The sequence below is a fragment of the Colias croceus genome, chromosome 24 (assembly GCF_905220415.1).
Source record: "Colias croceus chromosome 24, ilColCroc2.1".
In the NCBI taxonomy this organism is placed as follows: domain Eukaryota; kingdom Metazoa; phylum Arthropoda; class Insecta; order Lepidoptera; family Pieridae; genus Colias; species Colias croceus.
The window spans coordinates 2461978-2489848 of record NC_059560.1 but is presented as its reverse complement, the minus strand read 5'-3'; the positions used below and the strand labels follow the sequence as shown (position 1 = coordinate 2489848).

The 27871-nt window shown below is 34.2% G+C and overlaps 1 protein-coding gene across 7 annotated transcripts; it reads left to right on the top strand.

Annotated features, from left to right (window-relative positions):
- The first annotated feature begins 1518 nt into the window (after positions 1-1518).
- Positions 1519-27871, top strand: LOC123702977 (protein phosphatase PP2A 55 kDa regulatory subunit). 7 transcript variants are annotated; one of them, XM_045650847.1, is made up of 11 exons: positions 1519-1667; positions 10432-10586; positions 12954-13154; positions 17354-17490; positions 20301-20475; positions 20820-20883; positions 22341-22488; positions 23294-23372; positions 23844-23971; positions 24664-24796; positions 26573-27871. In XM_045650847.1, exons 1-11 carry the CDS (start codon positions 1532-1534, stop codon positions 26696-26698), a joined length of 1482 nt encoding a protein of 493 aa, XP_045506803.1. In that variant the 5' UTR covers positions 1519-1531; the 3' UTR covers positions 26699-27871. The 7 variants fall into 7 exon arrangements, with proteins under 7 accessions (XP_045506803.1, XP_045506802.1, XP_045506808.1 ...); XM_045650846.1 differs by having other exon boundaries at positions 12954-13163; XM_045650852.1 differs by lacking the exon at positions 1519-1667 and adding an exon at positions 4899-5092 and having other exon boundaries at positions 12954-13163.

Genomic DNA, 27871 nt, shown 5'->3' with positions numbered 1-27871 from the left:
ATTTAATTTTGTATGAAGATCGACTCTCAAACTGTGTAGGTAGATCTTTTTCAAGGTTTTAAACCCAAGCCACAGAAAACATGATATTTTTAAGATATAGGTATAGGCCAACTTTTTACGACACCTTTTTAGTGAAATAAACGTAGTTAAGTAGAGCATTAAAATCTTTATAAAAATGCGAGCCCAAACTGAGTCGTTGGAAAGAAACATACTTATATAAGATCATTGACTCAGCAATTAGTTAGGTACCTACATTAGTTTCTTAGTACACAATTAAATCTACACTGAATTGCATCAAATCAGTTGGAATCGGTTCTCATTAGATCCTTCGTGGGAGTGACGCTAAACAATTAGCGTAACATTTAAAATGTTCTTTATTTTTTCCAGAACATTCTAGAAGTAAAGTTATTGTTTTTCGATTGATTCTACGTTTTTTTTTTTTGTATTTTAAGCTATGCAATGGCAACTCGGGAGCGTATTTCCTATAGGTATTTATGAAAGATAGCATTTCATCAAAGTACAACTCTACATAACTATACAAATGTTTGAAGATACGTACATAAGAAAAGAACATACCTACCTATCCAATGTTCACAACATTATGTTCGTTAATATGTTTTGCAAAAACTATAAAAATACACGTAGTTAGGTCACCAACTTTTAAGAGTTAATTATACGTTTTATGAGCTATAATGTATCGATAATCGAAATAAAAAGTAAAAAAGCAAATAAAGTAGGTTGTGTGCAAAATCACTGAAGGTATTTTGAATTCCATACGTTATATGAAAAATCACTCAACAAATGAATAATCAAATAAAATACAACAACATTGTTGACTTAAAATTGCGTGCAACGATAACGTGAAAGCTTTCGTATGCTATCTACCTACCTATATGTTTATTATATTTTTCCTGATAACTACCGATCGATGTTAACGCTTGGTCAGGGACGTAGATAACAAGCAAGAATATTTCTATAATTGTAAGTGCTCTCCATTCAGATATTATTACTACGTATAGAGAGGACACCACGAACAAAAACTGTGCGACAAGAGCGGCCGCGGCCGGCGGCGCGGCGAGGGGCGGCTAGCTTTCCGCCCGCAGCTCAGCTTCGCCCGCTTTGTCTAAAACATAATTTAAATTATTGTATAACGCCTCGTGCGAAGTCAAAAAATATATGGTATTGTTGAAAACACTACTTTGTATTGTGATTTGTTCGTAATTCATTTAAACATTGGGTGTCCGTTTTTAAAACAAAAATTCTACGAAATTCAACGAATCGAAAATTAACACTACCTATGACTACCTAGGTATTTTATAATAATGTGGACGAATGGATGATAGGTATAGGACCTTGCTCTAAGTTTATAATCGAAGACAACTGAACTATTATTTGCCTTCGATTATAAAACCTACCTTTTTTAATACTTACTAGTTACTACCTATTCTGTTCATTTGATTTTCAAATTCCGCTCTATTGTTGATACGAAGAGCATTTTAAAATTAACGTCCTTTTCAGACATGGTGTAACAATGGCGACATCAACAATGGTAGTTTCGCCGTTGGCAGCACAGTCGCCGCCAAAAAATAAACGTCGTCTTTTTGCTGAGGCCCGGCAGAATAGCTTACAAAAGTTAAGCGTTATTTTCGACCATGGCAATAAAAATGGTGAGTATTTAACAAGAAGCTTATATCTAAGGGCGTATTCAGAAAGAAAGCTTGAAACTTATAAGCGCTTATCGGCGCTTGTCAATGCTCAAACCAGCTTGTCAAAACCAGCATTGACAAGCTTGTCAAAACCAGCATTGACAAGCACCGATAAGCGCTTATAAGTTTCAAGCTTTCTTTCTGAATACACCCTAATACACTGGAGATTTCGGTATGAACATTGACGTGTAACAAGAAAATATTGCCCAGTTCATGTTTTTTATCACTTTCACACCTAACTTGGTATTGCCACTGTTAATACGAAGTTTTCCCAAGGCTACTATGTATGCTGTAATATTCTGTGCAAAAGGTTAGTTTTTGTACATGAGTTTGTTGATAAATTGCCAACAACGTCATTCAGAAGCATTGTTGGATGAGACAATTATTATTTATGCTAAATAAACTAAGTATCTGAACCAATTATTAAAAAGCGATACTCCCTGATTATGGGTAGTCACCATAATAAAATTGTAGCAACTCTCACTTTGTCAATATGGCATGTGTGTCAAAAAAATTGCGTCGCTTCGAATATTTAAGTTAATATTGTTGCTTATTTAATGAATATTTTCCGAATATAAAGAATGCATTGTATTGTGCAAAATTGTAGAAGTGTTTGGACACCAAATTCTGGCGTAGAATTTCACAGGCAAGTGTATATTTACGTTATTTACAATATTCCTCAATACTCCTGCATTTACCTGTTTAGAATCATTTCAATGGCAAAAATTGTCTAATTTAGCATCATTTTAGTAAGCAGTCATGTTAAATTTGTTATTTCCCTAATACTTTATCATTTTTCAACAAGTTTTCAATAAACAGATTTAACAAGTAAGGTAACCATGATGACGAGTTTTTATGGATAGCGAAGAGAATATATTGTAATAACAATATTATGATGAAAATTTAGAACACCATTTTAAAGATTGTTACTAGTAATGAAACAACACATGACATCGGTATTGCACTCACATGTAGTTATAAGATTGTTCGTTTTTACATTGAAATTTATACTTTTTTAACTTACCTCATATTTTTTTGTTTTACGTATTTCAGCTTTCCAAAAAGTAAAATAAAAAGAAATATATGTGCCCATCAAGGTTACTGAGGATTACGACCCAGAAAAAAATACCTTTTGAAAAATAAACTTTGTAAAGTTAGCTGAAATTTGTGCAAGGCTGCTATAAACAGTTTTTCTTTAATGATTCTGGCTTGAAATTGACCCGTCGAAGCAACGCGTTTAAAAAGAAGATCTGAGTAGCTAACAATTTGGTAAACAGCATCTGATGCAAAACACAACTTTCCTCTATTTACAAAGGATGTTAATGCTATATATCGGTTCATATCCAAGCTTTGTAGCCAAAAGTTATTTATAACTATCATTCTATACCAATTAAAATTGTATGTACCTACCTATAAAGTATGACCATAATATTATAATATAAATACTGTTAAAAATATATGTCGTTATTATTTATAGACCATGATTTTTAGTTTTTTCTATTTTGAAAAATCCTGAATTTACAAACCAGCGTGGTCACTCGACAGAAAGAGACAAATAACATGACTGACGTCATTGAATGTCATAGTTTCTTGTTTCAAGTTAATGGTCATAGTGCAATCTCCAGTGTATTAGAGGATATAAGCTTCTTGGTATTTAACGTGTAGATTTTTTTTAAATATTGAAGTAAGTAATATTTAATATATCAGAATATAACTATGTATGTACTTACGTCTAAAAAAAAATGTTGAACCTCTTCAAAAAAGCGGAAAAAATTCTAGGTCACGTCTGTAGATATTATGGTGTAGGTATGTAATTGTAATTATTACCAAATTGAAAAAGAAACTATGTTTTGAGGGTAGCAACTAAAACTATTGAATGTAAATAATAAATATGTACCTATAGGTACCTAATATACCTAGTTATGCCAGTGTGTATCAGCCATATTTTAAATATTAATTATCTAGATCTAGATTACCTAGATTCAGTGTTTTGCACTCCCCATATTATGATATTAAAAATATCTATAGCTATAAGTTGTATGCTTTAAGTGCCTTATGTTGTTACAAGCCTAATAAAAAGTACGTTTTTATTGGTGAGGTTGATTCGATTTTATTATGATGTACTTTTACTATGTACTTTAATGCGTACATACCTCGTCATAGTTTGGCATTTTCTCTGAAATAGGTTTATTATTATTCAAATTTTTGCACCTTCACAATAATATCGATGACAATGTCCGCGTCAGGGAAATAGAAATTAGAATTTATGATTAAAAAAAATAGAAAATCAATTGATGAAAACTATTAGGTAGGTACTTATAAAGGGAAATATTAGTTCGCACAAAATAAATATCAATATGAGCATATTAGTAAAAGAATATGAGCATATTATAATTATTATACAAAAAAGGAAACAAAATATATAAGCACAGACTAATAAATAATGGAATGAAAAGTTAATCGAATATGAACACAAATATTCAGAACATCTGTGATGAATATTAATAACAACGCCATCTCTCCGTCATACTTTTAAAAGCGCTGTAAGAATTAAAATTTCTCTCATGAGCCCATAGATGGCGTGTTTATAAATAACATGAACTGCGTTATTTTGCGCGGTTTTCATGACGGACGCTCGACCTCGACACCAAGCTGTGCATTGACACTTCTGCTGACAATGTTACCATTTTATAAGACGTGATGCATTTGGTAGACATTTTAAAAAACTGAAATGTCTGCACTTATTTTATAAATTAAATTAGTGTATTTGCAAGTTTAACAACTGAAAATGTTGTAGTTAAAATGTGTAGGTACCTATATCGAGATATTTTAAAGAAAACTGAAAAATAAAGACTTTGGTGGACTTTAAATTAATTCATTAGATTTATATAAAAAGAAACATAGAGTTAAAACTGTTATTCAATTTCCCTTTTTCATCAATAAATGTATAATACCAGCAAAATAATTTCACTTAATATTTTTAATATTTTTCACTGTTATGAGCAAAATTTGTCAATAACTGATGAGTAATATATATAGAATGAACAGATTTTATAACAGTATTGATAACGCTTGTATATTACATATTATACAATTTTACTAACAAATTAAATTTTTATTAAGATCAATTTTGCCCGTTTTTTTTAAAAATGTGGTAGAAATGGTAGGAAACGCCAGTCTGCGTATGGCAACACAAAGTTCTGCAGTAATTATTGTATGTTTCTGAAAATTATAAGCGCCATTGCTTTTTCCCGATGTAATGTTGAAATGATTTTAATCGGTTTTAATCCGCAAATCTGTGTAATGTTTTAGCAATATACTAAAGTGATTGTGTACTAAAACTATCGAACTTCTTAAAGTTTTTGTGCTGGGCTTTGTCATGGCCGGTAAGTGCTGACTTTTAGCGCCCGATAGACAAGGGCGAAATCGGAGTCTGGAATCGCAATAAGTCGAAGATGTTTTATCGTTCGAACTCCGACGGTAAATGCAATGTTCTTGTACTTAGTGTGATTACTTATTAGTGTTTACTATTGTATTCGATAGAGTATCTTTGAGTGAGAAAGTGTTTGCTTTATGTTTAAACAGAGTTTTTAACGTTTCTCTCTATGATCTGCTATTGTACTAAAACTACAGTGAAAAGAAGGTTCTCGCAATGATTTTCGATTGAGTTTACGTGATTGTGTCGCATAATAATCCAATGTTGATAATTGTTTGTGTGACCAGATGATTACATTATGTTATTCGTAAAATGAAGGTCAAACGGCCGTCAACAGATTTTTGCTGTTAGGAATAAAATCGTATAGTCGATACGAATTAGTTATCATTGAAATCGTGTGTAAAAGTGAATCCACAATTAAAATGAGGTTACAAGCAGGTGAGAGCAAAATGTTTTTTATATACCCTCTATGTTAAACCTGTTTTGATGGTTATTGAACGAAAATAGTAAGTCTGCTAAAAAAAGTTGTTTGCAATGATCGTGTATGTGGTTACAATCATCTTTGTTGGTATTTCTAAAGTAGTATTCCTTTAAAAATTAAGTTTATTATTATATCATTGACAGATGGCTAGAACTTATAACAGTACCTACCCAGTACAATTTAAGGTCATATCCATAGATATTAGATACTATACATGTTATAAATATATAGTCATGTAGTATCAATTCAATTAATTTCACTTGGACGAAACAGATAATGTTCTATACGCATAAGTTTCACTGTAGTGTAGCTTTATAGTAGTTATATATTTTATTAGTGGTTCATAATTTCTACAATCACTATTTTATTATTGTTGTACTAAATATTTAATGAAATTGATATATTATTATTTAGATAGTATATTGCTGAAACCACATAGAACAAGTTGTTTTATATTTGCATCTCTAAGAAATTAACACACAATTCCATAGATAAATAGAAAGAATATGCCTTGAAAGATGTAGTTTGTCTTATCTGCAGTTAAAACATAGTATCATGTAAATGTTAAAGTAAATGCAAGAAATATGTATGAATTCAGTATGTTAAAGGCCAATAATGCCCTTATTTGCTGATCTTAAATTCTAGTTTTTCAGTTTAGTTAAATTTGGAACATGGTTAGTTTGATTTTCCATTGATATGTAGAAAATGCATTGAGTAGTCTTGTTCTTATACTTTTTTAATGACTAGTTACTCTTTTTCCGTGATTGTTGCATTTTGAGAATTTTGATTTTGTTGAATGGAGTATTCAACTCAGATTCAACTCAACATAGATCATTTTTTTCTTCAATTCTCTTACAGTGAATTTAGATCAAACAAGCGAAAGCTCATTCTAACCCAACTATGTAAAATTCTATGAAATGTTCATATACTTAACAATATTGAATACAAGTTTTCCTTTACACTAAAAGATCACGAGAGAATTCTCTAGCTCTATGTGCGTTTGGTCTAAATCCACCATTACACAGACAAGAATATAATCATTAATCAGGATACTTAATGTCAATAGTAAAACCAAAGAAATAAGTAGGTATTTCTGTAGTTTATATCAAGGTATTGATAAAAAAGTGAAATCCCATGTCCCCGTAGTGGGGTAATGGGCAGATGCATTATACATCTGTTTCACTGATCGATTTTCTTTAGGGACAAGTAGGTGGCCAGCCTCCTGTGTCCTACCAGACCTAGACATTTTTTGAAGGTATTGATAATAAGTAATAACAATTGTAACTAAAAGAATTACTTTTACCATTGATTGAAGAAAAAATGGATAAATAATGGATTTTGATGTGGTTTTTTTAATAGGTAGTAATAGGTAGTTTTGTTTGTATATAATTCAAGCGGGCGAAGGCAGAAAAGTAGTTAAGAAATACAAATCAACAACATTTTTAACTGACTAGCAGTCTGCCCCAGCTTTGCCTGTGACACATGTTTGCATTTTGTCTCCATGAGAACAATCCTCATACTTCAAGGAATATTATAATAAAAGAATTATCGAAATCAGTCCAGTTAGTCACATGTGATGCAGTGACCAAGGGAAATAGGGATTCAGTTTTATTATAACTGATTTTCAAAGTAGGCAAAGGTTTTATTCTGCTCCAAACAAAGTATGTCATATGACAAGCATTTAATCATGTGATTTACAAACATTGGAGAATGGGTAAACAAATAGTTTGCATTGTGGATAATCTATAGTTTATATGTAAACTATGATGCTGATCTTGAATCTATGCCAAATTATATATTTTTCCTTGTGACCTAGTAACAATTTCTTGTTAATTCTTATCTCTAAAACTTCCTTTGGATATACACATGTATACGCATAATATATTTTCTAGGTCTAATGTGATAAATATGACAAATTTATGTAAGGTTGTATGTAAAGAATGCCTATTACACTTACAAATGTAGTCAATGATGTTAGTTTGTTTTTCTCATCTCAAAATGGCCCAATATATCTGGAAAATTTTTGGAAAAGATGGATTATAATCTTGTTTAGTTTATAGGCTACTAGCGGAGATAAACAGTATCTTCTTGCTAAAGTATTAATGTTATCTTTAATTTTAGCAATTTTTCAATTTAATTTAAAAGCTGGATATTGCACTTGCACTTTTGCCCTATATAATATTAAAATATATATTATGTACAATTTTCTTTTCAATATGAAGGACAAGTTCATTATGCACAGCTCCATACAATATTTATTATTATAACCATCATAGTTAAGTTAATCCATGAAATACAATGAAATCTTTCCTCCTTATATGTATCTAAAATTTCTAAAATCAGGTCAAAAACATGTGACATGTATGGTTATGGAATTTTGTCCATGCACTAAACTGACTATTTGCATTAATTTATGATTTATAGTTTCTTAAATCGACAAACAGTATTACACATTTTATTAGGCAAGATTTATTATATAGAAAAATAGAAGTGATACATTTTTTAATTTACACAATTCAATAGTGAAGTCCCATGAGGGGCAAGGGGCAGATGCATTACACATCTGTTTCACTGATTGATTTTCATTTAGGGACAAGTAGGTGATCAGCCTTCTGTGTCCTACCAGACCGAGACATTTTTTTTTCTTCGTCTCCACCGGGAATCTAACCCAGGATCCCTCGGTGCTACGCTCACGCGTCAACCACTGTACCAAGGAAGCGGTCACACAATTCAATAACTGTATATTATTATCTGCACTGCAATGTCTAAATATTTGATGAAAGTATGCAGATAATGCATTGAATTTTCATAAACTAAATCACAACATACAATACAATATATTGCCATAATTTTAAGCACTCTATCCACTCTACAATTTGTGTTGCGAGTTATTAAACAATAGTAAAATCATATCATTCACTTGACGGTCATGTGGCCATTTATATTATCATTGTTAATGTTATACATATATACCTGAGTACAGTATAACAATTGTCCGTGCCTATTCTACCTATTAAAGGACAAGCTCACAATCTCAAGTTTCTTTACAGTTTTCATTCATGGCTATTGTATGACACTATTGTTGTAACCAGTTTGTATCTAGTACAGTTTGTGCCCTGAATTGTGTGTAACATCATGTCTCATTACATCTCTTAGATAATTAAAATATGTGTGGTGTTAATTAGTGAAAATGTTGAAAAGAAGGGAAGTGCCGTGGTATTCAAATAGGATTTGGTTGCAAGAACACATTTATCATTGGACAGATTATTCTTGTGATATACATTTTAGCCGGGCTTGTAATTGTATGTACTGTTGTTGTTTAATGTTATGCCGTATATAATATCATGCAATGCAGATGTTATTAATCATTTAGCAAAAAAATGTATTGAAAACAAATCAATAGTTTTTCAAAATCTTGCATAACAACTATAAATATATAGATAGGTATTTGTTACAACAACTATAAGCATATATTTGTTACAACAACTATAAACATACATTAAAATAATGTTTTTATATTATGATAACTAGATAAAGTTTGTGTCTATGGTATTTAATTTCATTCATGATGTTCAGACCGTAAACATCAGTGCAAATTCTTGCCAGAATGTTTCAAAATAATATTTTTAAGTTATTATTATTAACTTTAGGATCAAAATTATAAGAACTAATATCTTGCACTCTTGCACACTTTTTGTAGTTTTGTTTTAGTATTTTTCAAAAAAATTTGCTTGTATTTGTCCAGTACTATAGATGTTCGCGAGGTAATACTTAACAAATTATTAAAAATCATTGCGTCAACTTTCTTTTCTTCTATCTTCCTTCTAATTCTGTACAGTACATTGCATTTACAGAATATTTTAGTTTGTATGTTTCTACTAATCTTTTAGATTTACTTGTGTTTTACTAACCTTACTCATAATGGTTTTCTTGGTTGTTTTTTATGCAAGTTAGTTTTTATTAACAACTAGATTGTGTGTAGAAAGGTGTTAGGTATAATATGTATTTACATTTTTCAATTTTCATATGATTTATTGTGATACTTAATTTGATAGTTATTGCAATTACACATTCTCTAAATAGCTGTTCAAATATTCTTTTAAGAAATGAAAAAAAAATTATGTATTGAGTAAAAAAAAAAAAAAATTGTTGTCACAATGAAATTTTGATATAAAAAGTATTTTTTGATGGGCTTTGCACAACTATTAATTCTTTATCTTTTATCTATTCATTGTATCTGCTTCTAATCTCTATGACTGCTTACTTAAAATTATAAGTAATAAATATATTTTGCCTAAGTTATATAAGTTTGTCTCAGATTTAAGAGTTGTTTTATATTAAATTCTAATGTGGTTTCTAAGGCAAATTAATTAATTCAAATAAAAATGAAAAATAAACAGATATAGAATTAACACTTATGGAATATGGATATGCTTACTTTGTCCATTTTGCTAGACAGCACTTCACACTTGTAAGATTTCCTCGTTTCGGCGTAAGAAGCCACTTGACATAGTATGTATTTCTATAGCTATGTATATCTTTAGCTTGAGCTAGTATATAAAATTGATTGTAATAGAATCGAATTTAAGTCCTATCATACAGAATTTAATTAATTTTTTTTTGGGAAAATTTTGAAATGAGATTTCCAAAAGTCTGTTTAGTTCTGTATCTTTTGAATATGATAATAGATCTAGAAGATTTATGAAAATAATTTCCACTTCTCTTACCAGACCATTTTTCAGCTTTCTAGAGAACATTAGAATATTCCTCTTATGATTATCTTATTTTAACAACGCATATGCTTGCAGGCAATGGTGGCGAGACGACGTGGTGTTTTAGTCAGGTCAAAGGCACCCTAGAGGATGACGTCACCGAGGCGGATCTCATATCGTGCGTCGAGTTCAACCACGACGGAGAGCTGCTGGCCACCGGCGATAAGGGAGGACGTGTTGTTATATTTCAGGTAATTACACAGAGACAGCTCTCTGTCGCATCTCTATGCTCGTCGAAATTTGAACGAGCTAATGTTAGGAACCACCGCTTTGAATGACAAAATATAGTATACTACCGCATGGCTCCGCTCCTGTTGGTCTTAGCGTATTGATATATTATAGCCTGCCTTCCTCGATAAATGGGCTATCTAACACCGAAATAATTTTTCAAATCGGACCAGTAGTTCCTGAGACTAGTGAGTTCAAATAAACAAACAACCTCTTCAGCTTTATAATATTAGTATAGATTTGTTTTGCATAGTCACTCAATTTGTTGAGGAAGGCTATGCCATCACGATATAATATAATGGAGGTCTACCAGGATAGCAACTAGACCACCTACTTTTTACCGAATAAATGGCGGTTGAAGGGTAATCATCTGTTCGTAATAATAATCGATTAATGCAATGATTACTCTAGTGCCCTATAAAAGGGAAATATGTATATTGTCTGTTAAAAATTTACTTGGACTAAATACATATTTATTATGTACGTAATATTTTTATAACATACTGCAAAAAACAATGCCAAAATTTCGTCACACACGTCTGACGTCTCTAACCATATATAAAAACGGTAGCGAAAGTTACTGCAGCATCTATATCGATAATACTGGTTCTGTGGGCCGATGACGCAATTGCAAGTCGAAATTATTGTGTTTCATTTGATAGATGTTTTAGGGTTTCGAGGTGTGAATCAAGTTTGTTTATATGTCACCTTTTTGATAAAATATTTGAAACTAGCTGTATCGCATGGTTGGACCCGAGGATGAACCCGCGGCCAAAAGTAGTACAATTCAAAAGTTCCGTTGCGTTTGGTAGTTTTCGCGTGAAAGAGTAACAAATATCCATACATTTTAAAATCTTCATGTTTATTAGATGGATTATTTCATCGTTGTATAAAATGTACTTTTTGGTACTAAGTATTAGCTTTTCGCCCGCCAAAGGAAATTCCCTTGGTAATGAGATGTTTTACTGCGGTACAATTAATATAACTCTTTAGTGTCCTCACTATCTCCGGACACAAAAATCATATCATAAAATCGGTCCGTTGCGCTGTGAAAGAACGGCAAACAGCCAAACACATTTTTATGTATTTAGCAAGTAAGATAAGGAAAAAACATGATGCGTTGATCGCACACTTCTTACTTTCGTTTGCATAACAATGATACATACAATATACGTGTACATTGTTTTTCATTTTACACGCGTATCACTGTCAGTTCTTGCGAATTATCGTTCTAATATGTTAACCTTATAGCGTAAACGTCGTCTTAACAGTATAAGGAAATTCATAATACTCTTTAATTTCCAAAGCATAAATATGTAGTATAGATTAATGTCCTTGTGAAGTAATTACAGTTGTAAAGTAAACGCCTATTGTCATGTTATTGTGATCAAGTTCAGAGACATAGTGTAAACAGTTTTTTATATCTTATTTACTATCGCGGTAGACTGAGCTCACATCAAAGGCAGTTTGTAATTTAAGAGTACTAAATTAAATGTGGTTGTTTGACCGTCAAATAAGTGATACTTTATCTCTTTTTAACCTCATAGCTAGAAAGATACATAGAAACAGGACTTGAATATAAATGGTGACATGTATTTTATCCAATGTATTGGTATTTGGTGAATAGAAATAGGATCAAACACTGAAAATCCATACTAATATTATAAATGCGAAAGTAACTCTGTCTGTCTGTCTGTTACTCAACTACGCCTTAACTACTGAACCAATTTGCATGAAATTTGGTATAGAGATATTTTGATACCCGAGAAAGGACATAGGCTACTTTTTACCCCGGGAAATAGGATAGGTTTTATCCCGGAAATCCCTCGGGAACGGGAACTATGCGGGTTTTTCTTTGACTGCGCGGGCGAAGCCGCGGGTGGAAAGCTAGTATTAAATAAAATAACATTGACAAAGATCGCCTGGAAGAGATCATTTCTAAGAGATACCACATATTACTAAATAGTTGTGATAGGGCTAATAAACTATGTTTTTGTGTAAAATTGTAACAAAATTTACTTTATACGTATGTTTTAATGTATTTATATTGAAGAGATGACTAAGATGAAGTCGCGCGCCTTTACTTGTTCGATGACATAGCTTAGTATGCAACCAAAAACGCAACATTAGTATGCAACGAATAAATAACCTCCGTGCTTTTTTTTATCAATAAATTTTTGTCTGAACAATATTTTCATTCAACGCAGTATGAGATGCATCAGAAGGTTAAACACTATATTATGCTCCATTAGGTATACCATAGTTACATCCGTGACACCCTGGATATTACAAACAAATCAATTTTTACATGTAAATTCGTCAATTTTCAGAGAGACCCAGCGTCTAAACAGTGCGTGCCCAAGAAGGGCGAATACAATGTGTACTCGACGTTCCAATCGCACGAACCGGAGTTTGACTACCTCAAGTCTTTGGAGATTGAGGAGAAGATAAACAAAATCAGATGGCTCAAGCGCAAGAACCAGGCGCACTTTCTGTTGTCCACAAACGACAAGACGATCAAGCTATGGAAGGTTAGTTTGGTATGACTGATTTTATATTTAGTTTTAAGGCTGCAGTCTAGCAAAATTGCGTTTTCAACAAGTTATTTGACAATTTTTTCCCGGCTATTGAAATGATAAACTGAATTTTTTTTTCTTGTTTATCAATTAGTGTTATATACGCAATGCGCATGAATTTTTTCACATTTATAAAGTTACTTTATGTTATAGTAGGGGAGCCCAGGATGCTAAATGTGGATTTACTCGAGCGTCACGGGAACCTATTAGAATTGGTAGATTAGACCATAGCGAGAAAAAAAGGTCCTATAATGTTTTCAGTTTTAGCGGTGGGGAAGGGTTTTTTGATTTTTTTTTAATTTAAAAAAGAAAAAAATTGGCTTGGAAATACTCAAGCGCGTTAGATATTGATATTTTGCATGCTCCAGGACGTCACTGAAAAATAGTATACGTTAATCTGACGATTTAAGTGGCGATTTAATCGCTATGAAGAAAGGGTAAAAAATTAAAGTAATATTATTCGAGCGCGTCAGATTAATATATGGGGGGGTTAATTACAATATAAGAAGTCCCCATTTCGCTAATCTGACGATTCGAGCTCAACCTTAGGGAATTATGGATTATTAAAATTTTCCAGCGGGGCCCCTGAGCGCACCCACCAACCATAACTGCTCATATTGACTAGAGGTACTAATGAATAGCTAAGGTACCGTCCCTTATAGTAATCTGACGCGCTCGAGTAAATCCCAAAATCCCCTCTTGGGCTCCCCTACTATTACCTTAATCAGGCCTTCAAGATAAGTCTCTTTCCCCCAAAGACATTTCGAGCTAAGTTTGTGCACTCACTACGTTGCAACCGATTACAATTTATACAATTTGATCAGCGCATTATTATCCTTATATAGTCGTTATTAAAATCTGCTGAATACAATTGCCGAAAAACTTATGAGTTTCCTAATTAGAACGTTATAAATTCATTAAATTTCCCATTTTTTGCCTTACAAAAACTATTGATAAATACTGCTAAAAGTTATTTTTTCCATTAATTTATTCGAGTTGAATGAGTATTAAACCTTTAAAAAATTTTTTTTTGAATTTTGATAATTCTTTAAATATTAAAAAAATATTTAAAATAAGTAGGAAAAATCCTAGCGAATTTCTTTAGTCGCGCTCCTTGGGCCGGAGCGTTCTGACGTGTGCTCTACGCTCGATTTTCCTTCGTACCGAAGTGAAAGTTGCTCTACTTCATTAAATTTAATATTTTTGTTAATTGATTATTTTTATCTTAGTTTTGTGCAAATATTCGTATTTTTAAACATTTGATTTCGATATGGAAAATAAACGAAAAAAATATGCGTGTAACTACTAGAAAAAAAATTATCTTCGAACATAAAGTTAATGAAACCAAAGGTGATTGGCAAAAATTTCGTTATTTTACGGGGTGTCAGTAAAGGGATGTATATTTCTTTAAAACTAAAGTAAGCTCATAAATTTTCTTATAATATAATTTTTTTTTGAAGTTCCAAAAATGTTTATTTTTCGTTTGAGAAATACGAAACATAATATAAACTTGTATTGAGAACTTGAACTTGGGACATACGGGAAAAATGATTTGTTTACTCCAAAATTCCAAATATGTCGAGGTGTTTTAATTTTTTCTTCTAGTCATTTTGAACGTAGCGGCATGTTATTTGATTATTAATTTTGTAACTTAAATACAGGATGTTGGTTTTATATTCTGATCTTACAGACGCGCTGACAAATTTAGTCTACCATTTCTAGTTTAGACCTCTAAGTACCAATATTAAAACGAATGGATTATCATCACATCATCAAAACTCAGATGTAATGGAAGATCACAATAACATTCAATAGGTGTTGAGAACTAAACAAACACAAGTAACAGAGACGCGAAGAATAAAAAAAGAGGACGAAAACGATAATTCGTTGATGCTTTCCCTTTTCGACGTATTGTTAGGGTACATCACCAATCTGCAAAAAATAAAACTGATGATTCCCAATTGCTGATTAAAAATGAAAAACAAATAATCGACAACAGTGGTGAAAATTTGCTGATCACAATGAAACATCCTTCAGTGGTAGCAGATTTACTCATTTAAAATGTAAAGGAGAGGAGGACAGGAAAACATTATGAATGTGGATGGTGGATTGTATACAGGGTGTAATCGATAAGTATATGCAGGCGATTATGACGTTATTATTGCAGGTATCAAAAAACTTAAAACTGATATCGAAATTACTTTACCTAATGAGCAAAATGACAATTATAACTTTTTAAAAGTATAACGAGAAATATCTAAAAAAATTACTTTATACATTCCCATATCAAGAAGGGAAAATGGGACTAGTAAGTAGAAGTTAAATGTCTAATTCCGGCCAAATACATGAATGCGGAAGATGCGGTTAAAAATAAAAAATTTAATATTTGAAATACAATGCAAAAAAATAACACTTTTGTCATAGATAAGAAACATGACTATTTTTTCCAAATTCAGGGACAACTAAACGTTGCAGAAGCAGAAGCCTGCTTATTTGCTGTTTGGACTGGAGTGAATCATAATCGTCTAATATTAATTTAGTGAGAAACGTCTTCCCAGTTCAAAATGGAGAAATAAACCATCCACGCGAACACCGACATCCACGCGGACGGAGTCGCGGGCGGAAGCTAGTCAAAAATAAATATCTTTTGTTTTCATTTGCGCATTTTTCTATTTTATAATTTTTTACACAAACATTACATTTTTTTTTATGATATATACAAAATTTGATAGAACGTATTCGCAAATTTTGTGTACTGATAAAAAGAATCACCCGGTGTAATTTTCACGAAAATTGTTTCAAATTGTCATTTTAGGTACTTATTACGAATATTAAATTATGCATACGAATGATTTAATTTTTAAAAATTAAGTGGAGCAACTTTCCCTTAGTACATTTGTATTATTTACATATAGGATGACAGGATGCATTTGTTTGCACTACTAGACCAAATTTTAATGCATTAAAATTTAACAATACTGTAGATTTTTAAACAAAAGAACATGATGCTGGGGCGGGATTTTGCAAAACAAGTGATTGGGCTGAATAGAGACGTTGATTTTTCAAGATTGAAAAATCAAGTATAACTTATTTTAGAGAAAGTGTAGATCCAAAGAGACTAAGAAAAAGTAAAAAGGTATTTTTTTTTTATAAAAGGTTGCTTTTTTATTTTCTATTGAAACTTTTTTATTTTCTGTTTCATTGCAGCTTACGAATAGTTTCTTCTAACATATAAAATATCTTACAAATTAAGACCAAGTATTTTACAGTAATTTTCATTGAAAAAAAAAATGATATTTTAAAATAATATTCTACACACATTGTGTTGCGTCTTTTTAATGGTTGAAATTGTGTTCAATTAGTTCGTTAGTCATTTAATAAAACTGGATGAGATTCGTTCAACCCTATATTTAGATATTCTGTAATAAAGAACATAATGACGTCAGAAATTAGATATTATTAGATTGTGTATTAATATAGTTTTGGTGACTATAATACGAAATAAACACTTTATATAATATTATACATACAGATTTACACGTTCTTAAAGTTAAAAATAATGTATGAAAAATATCGTCTAGTCAAATGCAATTTATTGCTATGTCATGTTAACAAAAAAATATATTTGTCACTTTACAATATGATGTAAATTAGATGGAGAGATTTAAAATATATAGGAGTATTGCTATTGGCGTCATAGTCGATACGTTGCGATGTTATTTACGAGAACAAAGCGTCGACAATACTTGTCGTGCCTTTTCCTGACGTCAAACACTTGTATTACGTGTCACAGTGTGAATAGATTAGAAATTTCAATTAATCATGTGATATTAGTATCTAGTTAGACCTATTTTTGTATGATGCACTCGAATTATGAATTAATGCAATACTTCTCCATCTCTCTCTCTCTAGGCGTTTTGAGAGTAAAATTTCATGGCAATACTGTCACGTCATCCGGTACGTGTCGTTGTACACCTACCGGAGTACAGCGAAGATTTTGTTATCTTTTAATCCTGCCAAACAAGTTTCACTTCTGACACGTGTGCTCGGCACACACGCTCTTTTTTTTCTGTATTTACCCTTTGTATCGGTGCATAATAAATTAAATTAAATTGAATACACAGCACTAAACACTAAACACGTACAATATACAGGTTTCGGAACGTGACAAGCGCGTGACGGGGTACAACACGCGCGAGGAGGGCGGGCGGCCGCGGGACCCGGCGCGAGTCACGCAGCTGCGCGTGCCCACCGTGCGACCCGCGGACCTTATGGTGGAGGCCTCGCCGAGGTGAGTGCGGGGAGAGGGGAAAGGGGAGGGGGTGTTGTGTAACGGGCCCGCGTGACACGGGTTGGAAGATGTTGCGTGACACGGGGATGTGTGGAAGGGGGTGCGTGACACGAGGACGTGTCGAGGGTAACGTGGGGATGTGTGATATGGAGATGGAAGATGTTGTTGCGTGACACGGGGAAGTGTAAAATTATATTATGTACATTTTTATACCTACTTACTACAGAGCTACTTGTTACCTCATGTCAGTAAGAATTACTTTGTGACCCTGTGCCCCTTATTCAAAAATGATTCATATATAATAATATTAAAAAAGTAATGTAATTAGTAATTACTATATCGATTTGAAATGCATGCAATGCAAACGTAAAACAAATATATTTGTTTCATAATACAAATACATATATTTGTTTCTTTCACGTGTTCTACATTAATTCCAATTGATTTGATTAAGTATAAAATCAGATACCCTCATTTACAAATGCGTCATTTATTTTTATCATATTCAAATGTATATTTGAAAAAAGCCGAAGTCAAACAAAACAAATCTAATGAAAAAAGTTGAATGTCCCCAATACTCTATATCTCTTTAATCTATACGAGAGTTAGGGTGCTTTTCCACGATAATGTGCGAGGAGGTGTAGCGAGTAATTTCTTTAAAGAACCAATAGTATCGCTTCGAAACAGCGGTGCTAGGTTTTTGTGCATACAAAACAAATAAACAGAGAGATGTGTGCGAGGAAGGCGTGCTAGGTATGCTAATTAGTTCTATAAATTTGTGTAATAGAAGACCGCACCGCACATTTTCCTCGCACAAACTCAAACGTTTATTTATTCAATTAGACTTCTACTAGAAGCACTTTTGAATCGTCAATACATATTTTAACATTTACCACTTCTTTGGTGAAAATCCTCACACATTTCAACAGCACAGCTAGAAATCATCGCATGACAAATTCCAAATTCCTCGCACATCTATGGTATAAAAGCACCCTTAACGTCAAAGTAGCTACTTCGCGGCGACAAATATTTACTCTACCACTTATATACATCACGTTTATTGGAAATCATGATTTATCTAATCAGTCGTACAATACATTTGCGTGTGGGATATATGATTGGCTTAATATTTTAGCAAAATAATAACCGCACGACCGACACATTCTTAGAATTATTACATAAATATGGTGGAATTTATGTCTGTATCGAGATTATTATAAACGAGGTTTTTTGTTTGTTTTAATTGACGCAGATAGATATAGTGTCTCGAGTAAGGGGCTGTCCATTAATCACGTGAGGCTCAAAAGGGGGGGGGAGGGGTCCATCAAAACATCACGGAATATCACAAGGGGGAGAGGGGGTAAAGTAATATATCATGTGTATTTGATTTTCGACAAGCACGCGATACTCAACCGAAAAGCGGCGTTACATGTATTTATTTTTAGTCAAACGCGTATACGTACAACTTTTTCGCATATCTTTCATTATTTTTATGTCATTCAAAAACCAACTGCAATCTTTCTGTCTACTTCTGAACGTGTATTATAGTAGTCTTTAATTTACTATAATAAAATTAGATGATACATAAACCTGCATTTTTTTATAAAAAAAAATTGATTCTTTGCAGGTACGAAAAAATACACGTGATATAGGGGGGAGGGGGAGGGGTAGTCTTAAACCTCACCACGTATCACCAAGGGGGAGGGGGGGTCAAAAAATACCAAAAAAAACATCACGTGATTAATAGATGGCCCCTAAGTATATAATATTCAAATGAGAACAATATATAGGACCAAATGTATATTAAATGAATTATACAGGATGTCCCACTATTGGTATACTAAGCGCAACGGGACTTGTAGTTTTACATACACTGATCACGTAAAAAATGCTAAACCAACAAAATTATGTCAAAAAATGTTTGCATAAATTTTTCCTGAAAATCCATGTTTTCATCTCTAGCTTCGCGTAGCCGGCATATACCGCTTGGCTAATGTGAGCATTTTGTCTATTTAAACATAATGATTAAACGATAGGTCACGTGCTGGTAGCAAAGCTGGGTGGGTTGCTTGTTATGGGTGTACACAATATAGAGTTTTAAAAATCCATCTATTTGAAAAAAAGCTGTGTCTGGAATTTTATAAGTATTTTTTACGTACTCAGCGTATGCAAAACCTCATTTGAGCCTAGTATACCAACAGTGGGACACCCTGTATACTACTAACATCAATAGAATCAACATCTTGATATTATCAATTCCAAACAGATTTTTTACCAGGACAGAACTTGTTCTATCGAAATATGATTGACAATAACGTTAGAATAAGTAATGCTTATTAACTATTAAGTGACATGTAGTTTTTTCCCGAATAAATTTAAAACGGTAAACACTACAGTATTTTAGGGAAATAAAAAAAGAGCTGTAATGGTATACAGATGTAATATGACATACTAATAGGTCATAATTTTTTGCATAACATTACTCCAAAAGGGACAAACTAAAAAGTAAAAAATCATTCAAATAAACTTAGTTGTCCTTGAAATAACACGACTTTCTTTCATTCTAGGTTAAAAGAACCTTCAAAGGAGTATAGATAGCGCCCGGCAAAATTCTTGGCAAAAAAGTAGCGTGATGGGGGAAGTTTGCGTATCAAGTTTTAGTACATTTTTATATGCGCAAGCTTCCCCCACCACTCTAAAAAGTGGCCAAGTTACGTGCCGACAACTTTATTAATCCTAGAAATGTATGCATATTTTATATATGTTTATATGTATTAACTATTAATATTAAGTAATACTATCATTTTCAGACGGATATTCGCGAACGCGCACACATACCACATAAACTCAATTTCGCTGAACTCGGACCAAGAGACATACCTCTCGGCTGATGATCTGCGCATCAACCTGTGGCACCTAGAGATCACAGACCAGAGCTTCAACATTGTGGACATCAAGCCGGCCAATATGGAGGAGCTTACTGAGGTACTAAAATAAATAAATAAATCTTTATTTGGTTTAAACATGCTCCTAAAATATGGTGATACATTAATATTTAACATGGAACAGACATGTCCAGCATATTGGCTGTTGAATATAGCATGCAAAACGTACCATAAAGGAGGTACTAAGATAGTAAAATAAGAGCGTGTGTGGCGAGGACACGTGTCAGAAGTGAAACTTCTTTGGCAAGATTCAAAGATACCAAAATCTTCGCGTTATTTCATGACGTGATGGTATTGCCATGAGGCTTCTACAGAAATCAAATTCTAATTGAATTTAAATTGACTCTCCAGTTGTTTATATTGTTTTTTACATGTTAATTACAGGTCATCACTGCCGCAGAGTTCCATCCGACTGAATGCAATCTCTTTGTATATTCTAGTAGTAAGGGTGAGTGTTATTTGAGTATATTTGAATATTTAATTCATTTTTAAAGATTTATTCGTTTCACAATTCATTTAAAATAAAAAATATTTTTTCCCATTTTAAATTGTGTGATTGCCTCTTCTCGCCCAATGCTACCAGTAATTGCTCTATTATGCCCATCGGGATAATAGTACAATGAATACTATTATCCCGATAAACAGTAGTATTTTAGGGATATTATTGTACTATTATGCCCATTGGGATAATAGTACTATGAATAAATCACGTTTATAATCGAACGCACAAGAAAATACTACCGACATCAAATACAATGAAATTTAGCACACGTGAACGGGAGCTATTTTTTTTGAAAACGCGGGCGAAGCCGCGGGCGGAAAATACTTTATATTATAGTAATTGCAGTAATAGTAGAACATCTATCTATACATATAATAAATCTGTAGAAGGGTCAATTCTGTACATTGAAAATATTGAAAAAATAAATAGCAGGGGGTGTTACTGGATCGATACCAAACCCAAACATGTGATTAAAAAAATTTTTGTCTGTCTGTCTGTCTGTCTGTCTGTCTGTCTGTCTGTCTGTCTGTCTGTCTGTATGTTCAGGCATCACGTGAAAACTAACGGTTCGATTTCGATGAAACTTGGTATAATTATACTTTATTATCCTGGGCATAAAATAGGATACTTTTTATCCCGGAAAAATACGTAGAAAAAAATAAATCTTAACTTTTCTTAATTTTTCCGCGCGGACGGGGTCGCGGGCGGAAGCTAGTATAAAAATAATATTAAATAACGATATTACAATTCTATAAAGACCATAACTTCTTGTAAACTAAACTGAAAGAGTACTAGAAATATCATAGCTCTATTTTAGTTGAGACACAAATAAAGGAAAATTCAATCTAACAGCACAATAGAAATAGACAGCCAAAACCTAAGCTATAACTTAATAACATATTATTATTTTAAATGAGAATCCATACTAATATTATAAATGCGAAAGTAACTCTGTATGTTACTCAATTTGCATGAAATTTGGTATGGAGATATTTTGATACCCGAGAAAGGACATAGGCTACCTTTTATTGCGAAATATGTACCACGGGCGAAGCCGGGGCGGACCATTACTTACTTACTTACTTACTCCTGTGGCGCTGAAACCCCGAAGTGGGTCTTGGCCTCCGAGACGAGAACTCTCCACCTTCCCCGGTCCTGAGCGGTCACTTGCCAGTTTTCACTGGCTTGAATCGCACTCAGGTCCCTCTCCACTTGATCGCGCCAGCGATACTTGGGTCGACCCACCGGCCGACGGCCCGAGGGACGGCCCAAGTATGCTCTCTTCAGACCTCGCTCCTCACCCATTCGCTCTACATGACCAAGCCAACGCAGGCGATGCGCTTTTATTTCCCCAAATATACTCGGGGCGGACCATTAGTAAATAATATTTGTAAAATGTGCAGGTACAATAAGGCTGTGCGACATGCGCGCGGCCGCGCTGTGCGACCGGCACGCGAAGCTGTTCGAGGAGCCGGAGGACCCGCACGCGAGGTCCTTCTTCTCCGAGATCATATCCTCCATCAGCGATGTCAAGCTGAGCAACTCGGGCAGGTGAGACTTGGGATATATGATAGAACGGCCACAATTGTAATACTTCAGAAACATGTTTTTTTCTACACTCATATTATAAAGAGGAAAACTTTATTTGTTTGATTGTAAATAATAAGGCTCATAAACTACTGGACCAATTTTAAAAATTCTTTCAACATTCGAAAGCTACATTATCCAAGAGTAATATAAGCTAGGTTTTATCCAAGAAATCCCACGGGAACGGGAACTATGCGGGTTTTTCTTTGAAAACGCGGGCGAAGCCGCAGGCGGAAAGCTAGTATTATATAAATCTCTACCACCGTTAGATATCGCAGTTATACGTTATATTTTAATGCAATAAATGATTTATTTATTTATACATATATCGAGAATGTGCTTTTGCCGTCGATAATGAGTACAAAAGTCAAATGAAACCTACACATATTGAATGCCTATTTCACAATTGGACAAATTCATATCGATAAATTACAATTTACGGAAAAATAATTCATTAAATTGTAAGCAGTAAGGTATCGTTAAGAATTTGTCAATAGGTAACCATCTCATGCATGCATTGATGCATTTACATCAAACGAGCGTATGCTCAGTTAAACCCACTATGTCAAATTCTTTTACTGTAAGCAGGCGTAGAGCATTCTTTCGTTGTTCTTAGTGCGTTCGAAAAGATTCTATGCAATGTTCTAATACTGAACAACATTGAATATGAGTTTTCGTTTACACAAAAAAGATCATGAAAGAATGCTCTAGTATAGCTAAATGTATGTATCTAACTTGTGTAATCAAATTTGTATTTTCTCTGTTTCAGATACATGATGTCTAGAGATTATTTAGGTTTAAAAGTATGGGATCTTAGAATGGAAACAAAACCTGTAGAAACATATCCAGTAAGTGTTCAAGTTTTTTTACTTAGTTCATAGCATTTAAGGAAAATAAAATCCTCTTTATCTTATTACTAAAATAAGTAAGTAGCTGTAATTTATTTTAAACAATTATGGTATATTCTGGTACTTATTTATAATTTTTTTGTTTTACAAACCGTAGTTATATACATACTATAGTATAACCGTAGTTATATACTAATATTATAAAGCTGAAGAGTTTGTTTGTTTGTTTGCTTGTATTTGAACGCGCTAATCTCGGAAACTACTGGTCCGATTTGAAAAGTTCTTTCGGTGTCAGAAAGCCCATTTATCGAGGAAGGTTATAGGCTATCACCACGCTACGACCAACAGGGGTGGAGCCACGGGGGTAAAACCGCGCGGAGCAGCTAGTTTATCATAAATTGGAATTGATCTATAAAATACAACTAAATAGGCTTATTACTGTGTTATTTAAAAATAAATTGTATTTCCCAGGTGCATGAATACCTCAGATCAAAGTTGTGTTCGCTGTATGAGAACGACTGCATCTTCGACAAGTTTGAGTGCTGTTGGAGCGGGGACGACCAGAGGCTCATGACGGGCTCTTATAATGGATTCTTTAGGTAGTGTTTGTGCTTTGTATTGTTTTGTTTGTGTTGCATTTTAAGTGGTAAAAAGACTTGGACTTATCACGACACGGTTCAGACGTGTCAGAAGGGAGACTTTTGTTTTCAAATTGTGTTCTTTAATATATCTATACTAATATTATAAAGCTGAAGAGTTTGTTTGTTTGTTTGTTTGTTTGAACGCGCTAATCTCGGGAACTACTGGTCCGATTTGAAATTTTCTTTCGTTGTTAGATAGCCCTTTTATCGAGGAAGGTTATAGGCTATATATCATCGCGCTACGACCAACAGGGGTGGAGCCAGGGGGGTGAAACCGCGCGGAGCAGCTAGTAATTATATATGTATAATTGTGGTTCTGCCGTAAAAATGGTCGAATTGGTTAATTAACCGACTTCAAAAAAAAGGAGGAGGTTATCAATTCGGCCGGTATATATATATATATTTTTTTTTATGTATGTACCCCGATTACTCCGAGGTTTCTGAACCGATTTACGTGATTCTTTTTTTGTTCGATGCGGGATGGTGTCGAATTGGTCCCATAAAAATTTTATTCGGATAGGCCCAGTAGTTTTTATTTTATGAGCATTTTTGTCTGTAGGTATTTGTAAATTTTGCAAGTGCAAGTTTGAAGTCGGTTGTTTTTAACACTTGTTTTCAAGATGTTCATGTGTTTGTTCTGATGTTTGCAGGATATTCGAGCGCAGCGGGGGCGGCGGCGGGCGGCGCGGGGAGCTGACGCTGGAGGCGTCGCGCGAGGCGGCCGCGCGGCCCCGCCAGCCGCTGCGCGCGCGACGCGTCGCCACCACCGCCAAGAGGAAGAAGGTGCGCGCCGCTCTAACATTTTTTTTTTTTTTTTTTTTTTTTTATTACCATAACCGACAAAAGAGCGGGCGGTGTGAAAAAGGTGGAAGGTGCCCTTTTTTTTATAGTGGGGAAATCTTCCAAAGATACCCACGGCTCCCGGGGAAGGAGCCGTGGGTTGTGTCGGATTCTTACCGACTAAAACCCCACTGTGTTCCGTCGAGCCGCTTTGATGATGCGGCCGCGGGTATTGGTTAGAATTCTTCCGCGACGCGCCGCTCTGCCCTGTACCACAGCCCGGACACTCCATACAAAATTATCGTTTTGACAGTCACAGTAGAGACTGCAAATGTGTGTGTTAACGCTTTACGGTTGGCACATTTGTGACTAGCGTAAAAAAAAATTCGCGTTTTTCTGATGAAATACATCCGTAAACAGCACAATATCTAACCATTTTCTACGAAAAACGATAATCACAAATCAAAAATAATAAAATTTAAGTCAATTTGATTAATGTTGTCAATCTTCGTTGCGTATCGTCCTTGCAGAAAAATGCGAACCATTTTTAGCCTGATCGTGCGGAGTGAGGTAAGTGTTTAATTTTGGCGGGAGGCGGAGAGTGTCCGTTCTGTAGCGTTTAGCTACTATTATGTATTTTGTGCCTGTAGTCGTCGTCCGCAGCGCGCGGTCACCCCTGTAGTCCCGTCCGACTAGGGCCCGTCCGGCCTCCTCCACTCAAGCGATAGCCCAAGCCGAGGGTCGAGATCCCCGTGGCGAGGGGACGCCCGCTACCAGGGTGAACCTTCAGTTATCCCACGCGTCCGCGTTACTATGTAGAAGCCCTTCTGGCTAACATTGAGAAACACCACACAAAAAAAAATAAAAAATACTGTGACACTCGGGGATTGCCGCGGTAAAGCTATTGCTTTGCCACACCTCCGTGCCCGTAGGAGTGGGGAGCGTGAGGATTTTTCGTTACGGAATTTCTGGATTCGGTCCCCGCGCTCAAGGCCCGCGATAGAAGCTATGCAATAGCTTAAAAAAAACCCCTGTAGTGCGACATACAACTCTTGCAACGCGCTCTGCACGGACGACGTCGAAGATGACGACGCTCATAACCCACGAGGACAGGCGTGCATGCGCTGTACACGCTACACTTTACGTAACGTACCGTACTCCTTGCACTTCAAAGCTCGTACAGTTCGACATTTTACACACCGCAACGTACACGCCTTTTTTTTGTAAGTGGGGAAATCTTGCATAGATACCCACGGCCTTCGGGGGAGAGGCCGTGGGTTATGTCGGATTTCTACCGACCAAAACCCCACTGTGTTCCGTCAAGCCGCATCAACGACAGAGCCACGGGTATAGGTAGAATTCGTCCGTGACCCAACGTACACGCCTACACTTTACATAATGCGCCATACACTCCTAATTCTTTCATCCTACACTTACAACCATCTGCTATTATACTACACATTATTATACAAAAATATATACAAGTACTAGCTTTCCACCCGCAGCTTCGCCCGCGCAGTCAAAGAAAATCTCGCTTAGTTCCCGTTCCCGTGGGATTTCCGGGATAAAACCTATCCTATTTCCCGGGGTACAAAGTAGCCTATGTCCTTTCTCGGGTATCAAAATATCTCTATACCAAATTTCATGCAAATTGGTTCAGTAGTTAAGGCATGATTGAGTAACAGACAGATAGATAGAGTTACTTTCGCATTTATAATATTAGTATGGATTCACTGTTATTTCTGTTATCTATTTTAATATATCCCCATTATCTTTCAGGACGAAATAAGCGTCGACTGCTTGGACTTCAACAAGAAGATCCTCCACACTGCGTGGCATCCACACGAGAGTGTGATAGCTGTAGCGGCGACCAACAACCTGTTCCTGTTCCAGGACAAGTTCTAGCGCAGCCAACACTCTGTACTGGGCGGCTAGAGCATACAGAGCGTATATAGCCCGTGTATAGCTCGATACGGATTCGAGTTCGTTTGTGAACACCCTGTGTTATTTGTGAAACAACATCCTGTTTAATGCCGGTTTATTTTTGATTTGGAAACTTAAAAATGCCGGTTTCTTTTGTCGAGTCTGTGAAACATAAACAACATCCTGTATAATATTGCAGTTTACATTAGTCCATTTTTTGTGAAACAACATTCTGTGTAACAATGCCGGTTTAGTTTTGATTTAGAAACAACATTTAGTATAATAATACCGGTTTTTTGTCGAGTTTGTGAAACAATATTCTGTATAGTAATGCCGGTTTCTTTCAATTTGAGTTGTTTGTGAACATTCTGTATACCGTTTTTTTTTCTACCAATCATATAACGTTTAATTTATATTGGCACTTGTGTAGCGTCATCTCGATACATATGAACATTATAAAGTGGTCTACTTTATAATGTTCAAATTCAGTTCAAACGAAAAAAACATTTTCAAATTTTTTTTCAGATTTACTTTTCCTAGACACAAGTCTGTTATAACTAATATTATGCCATCGAGTCTGCGCTACATAAAAATAACACAACGTCAATATATTTGTTCAAGTATTAAAATCTCCCTGTATAGTGCGCTTGCACAGTTTTGATCGGCGTTAGAATATTCTGTTTTTATTATTTCCATTATAAACACGTATAAGAGTAATATTGATGTAAAGAAGAGATGAGCGATTAATTGAAATAAATAATAACTGCCGATCTAATATGTTGAAGCCTTATTTGATCTTTTGAAGGACTCAAAGTTGTGAGAATTTAATTTGAAATAATAAAGAATCGAAATGTACGAAAACTTGAGATTTCTGAACTCTTAAAAAAGTTGTAAGAATTGTTTTGATACATCATTTGAAATAATAAGAATCGTGATGTATGAAAACTTTGGATTTTTGTAATGCTTTTATGGTGTCGTGTTCTTCGGAAGATCTTAAAGTATTGTTAAAGTTTCAAAATGATCATTGTTTAAATGAAAACTTAATTTAACAGGCGAATATGTTATTTGTAATTGGAATTATGAATATCACCAAAATTGTCAAAATGTTGTTCCAAACTATTTTGTTTATGAAAAAGTAAATAAGCTCTAACGTGA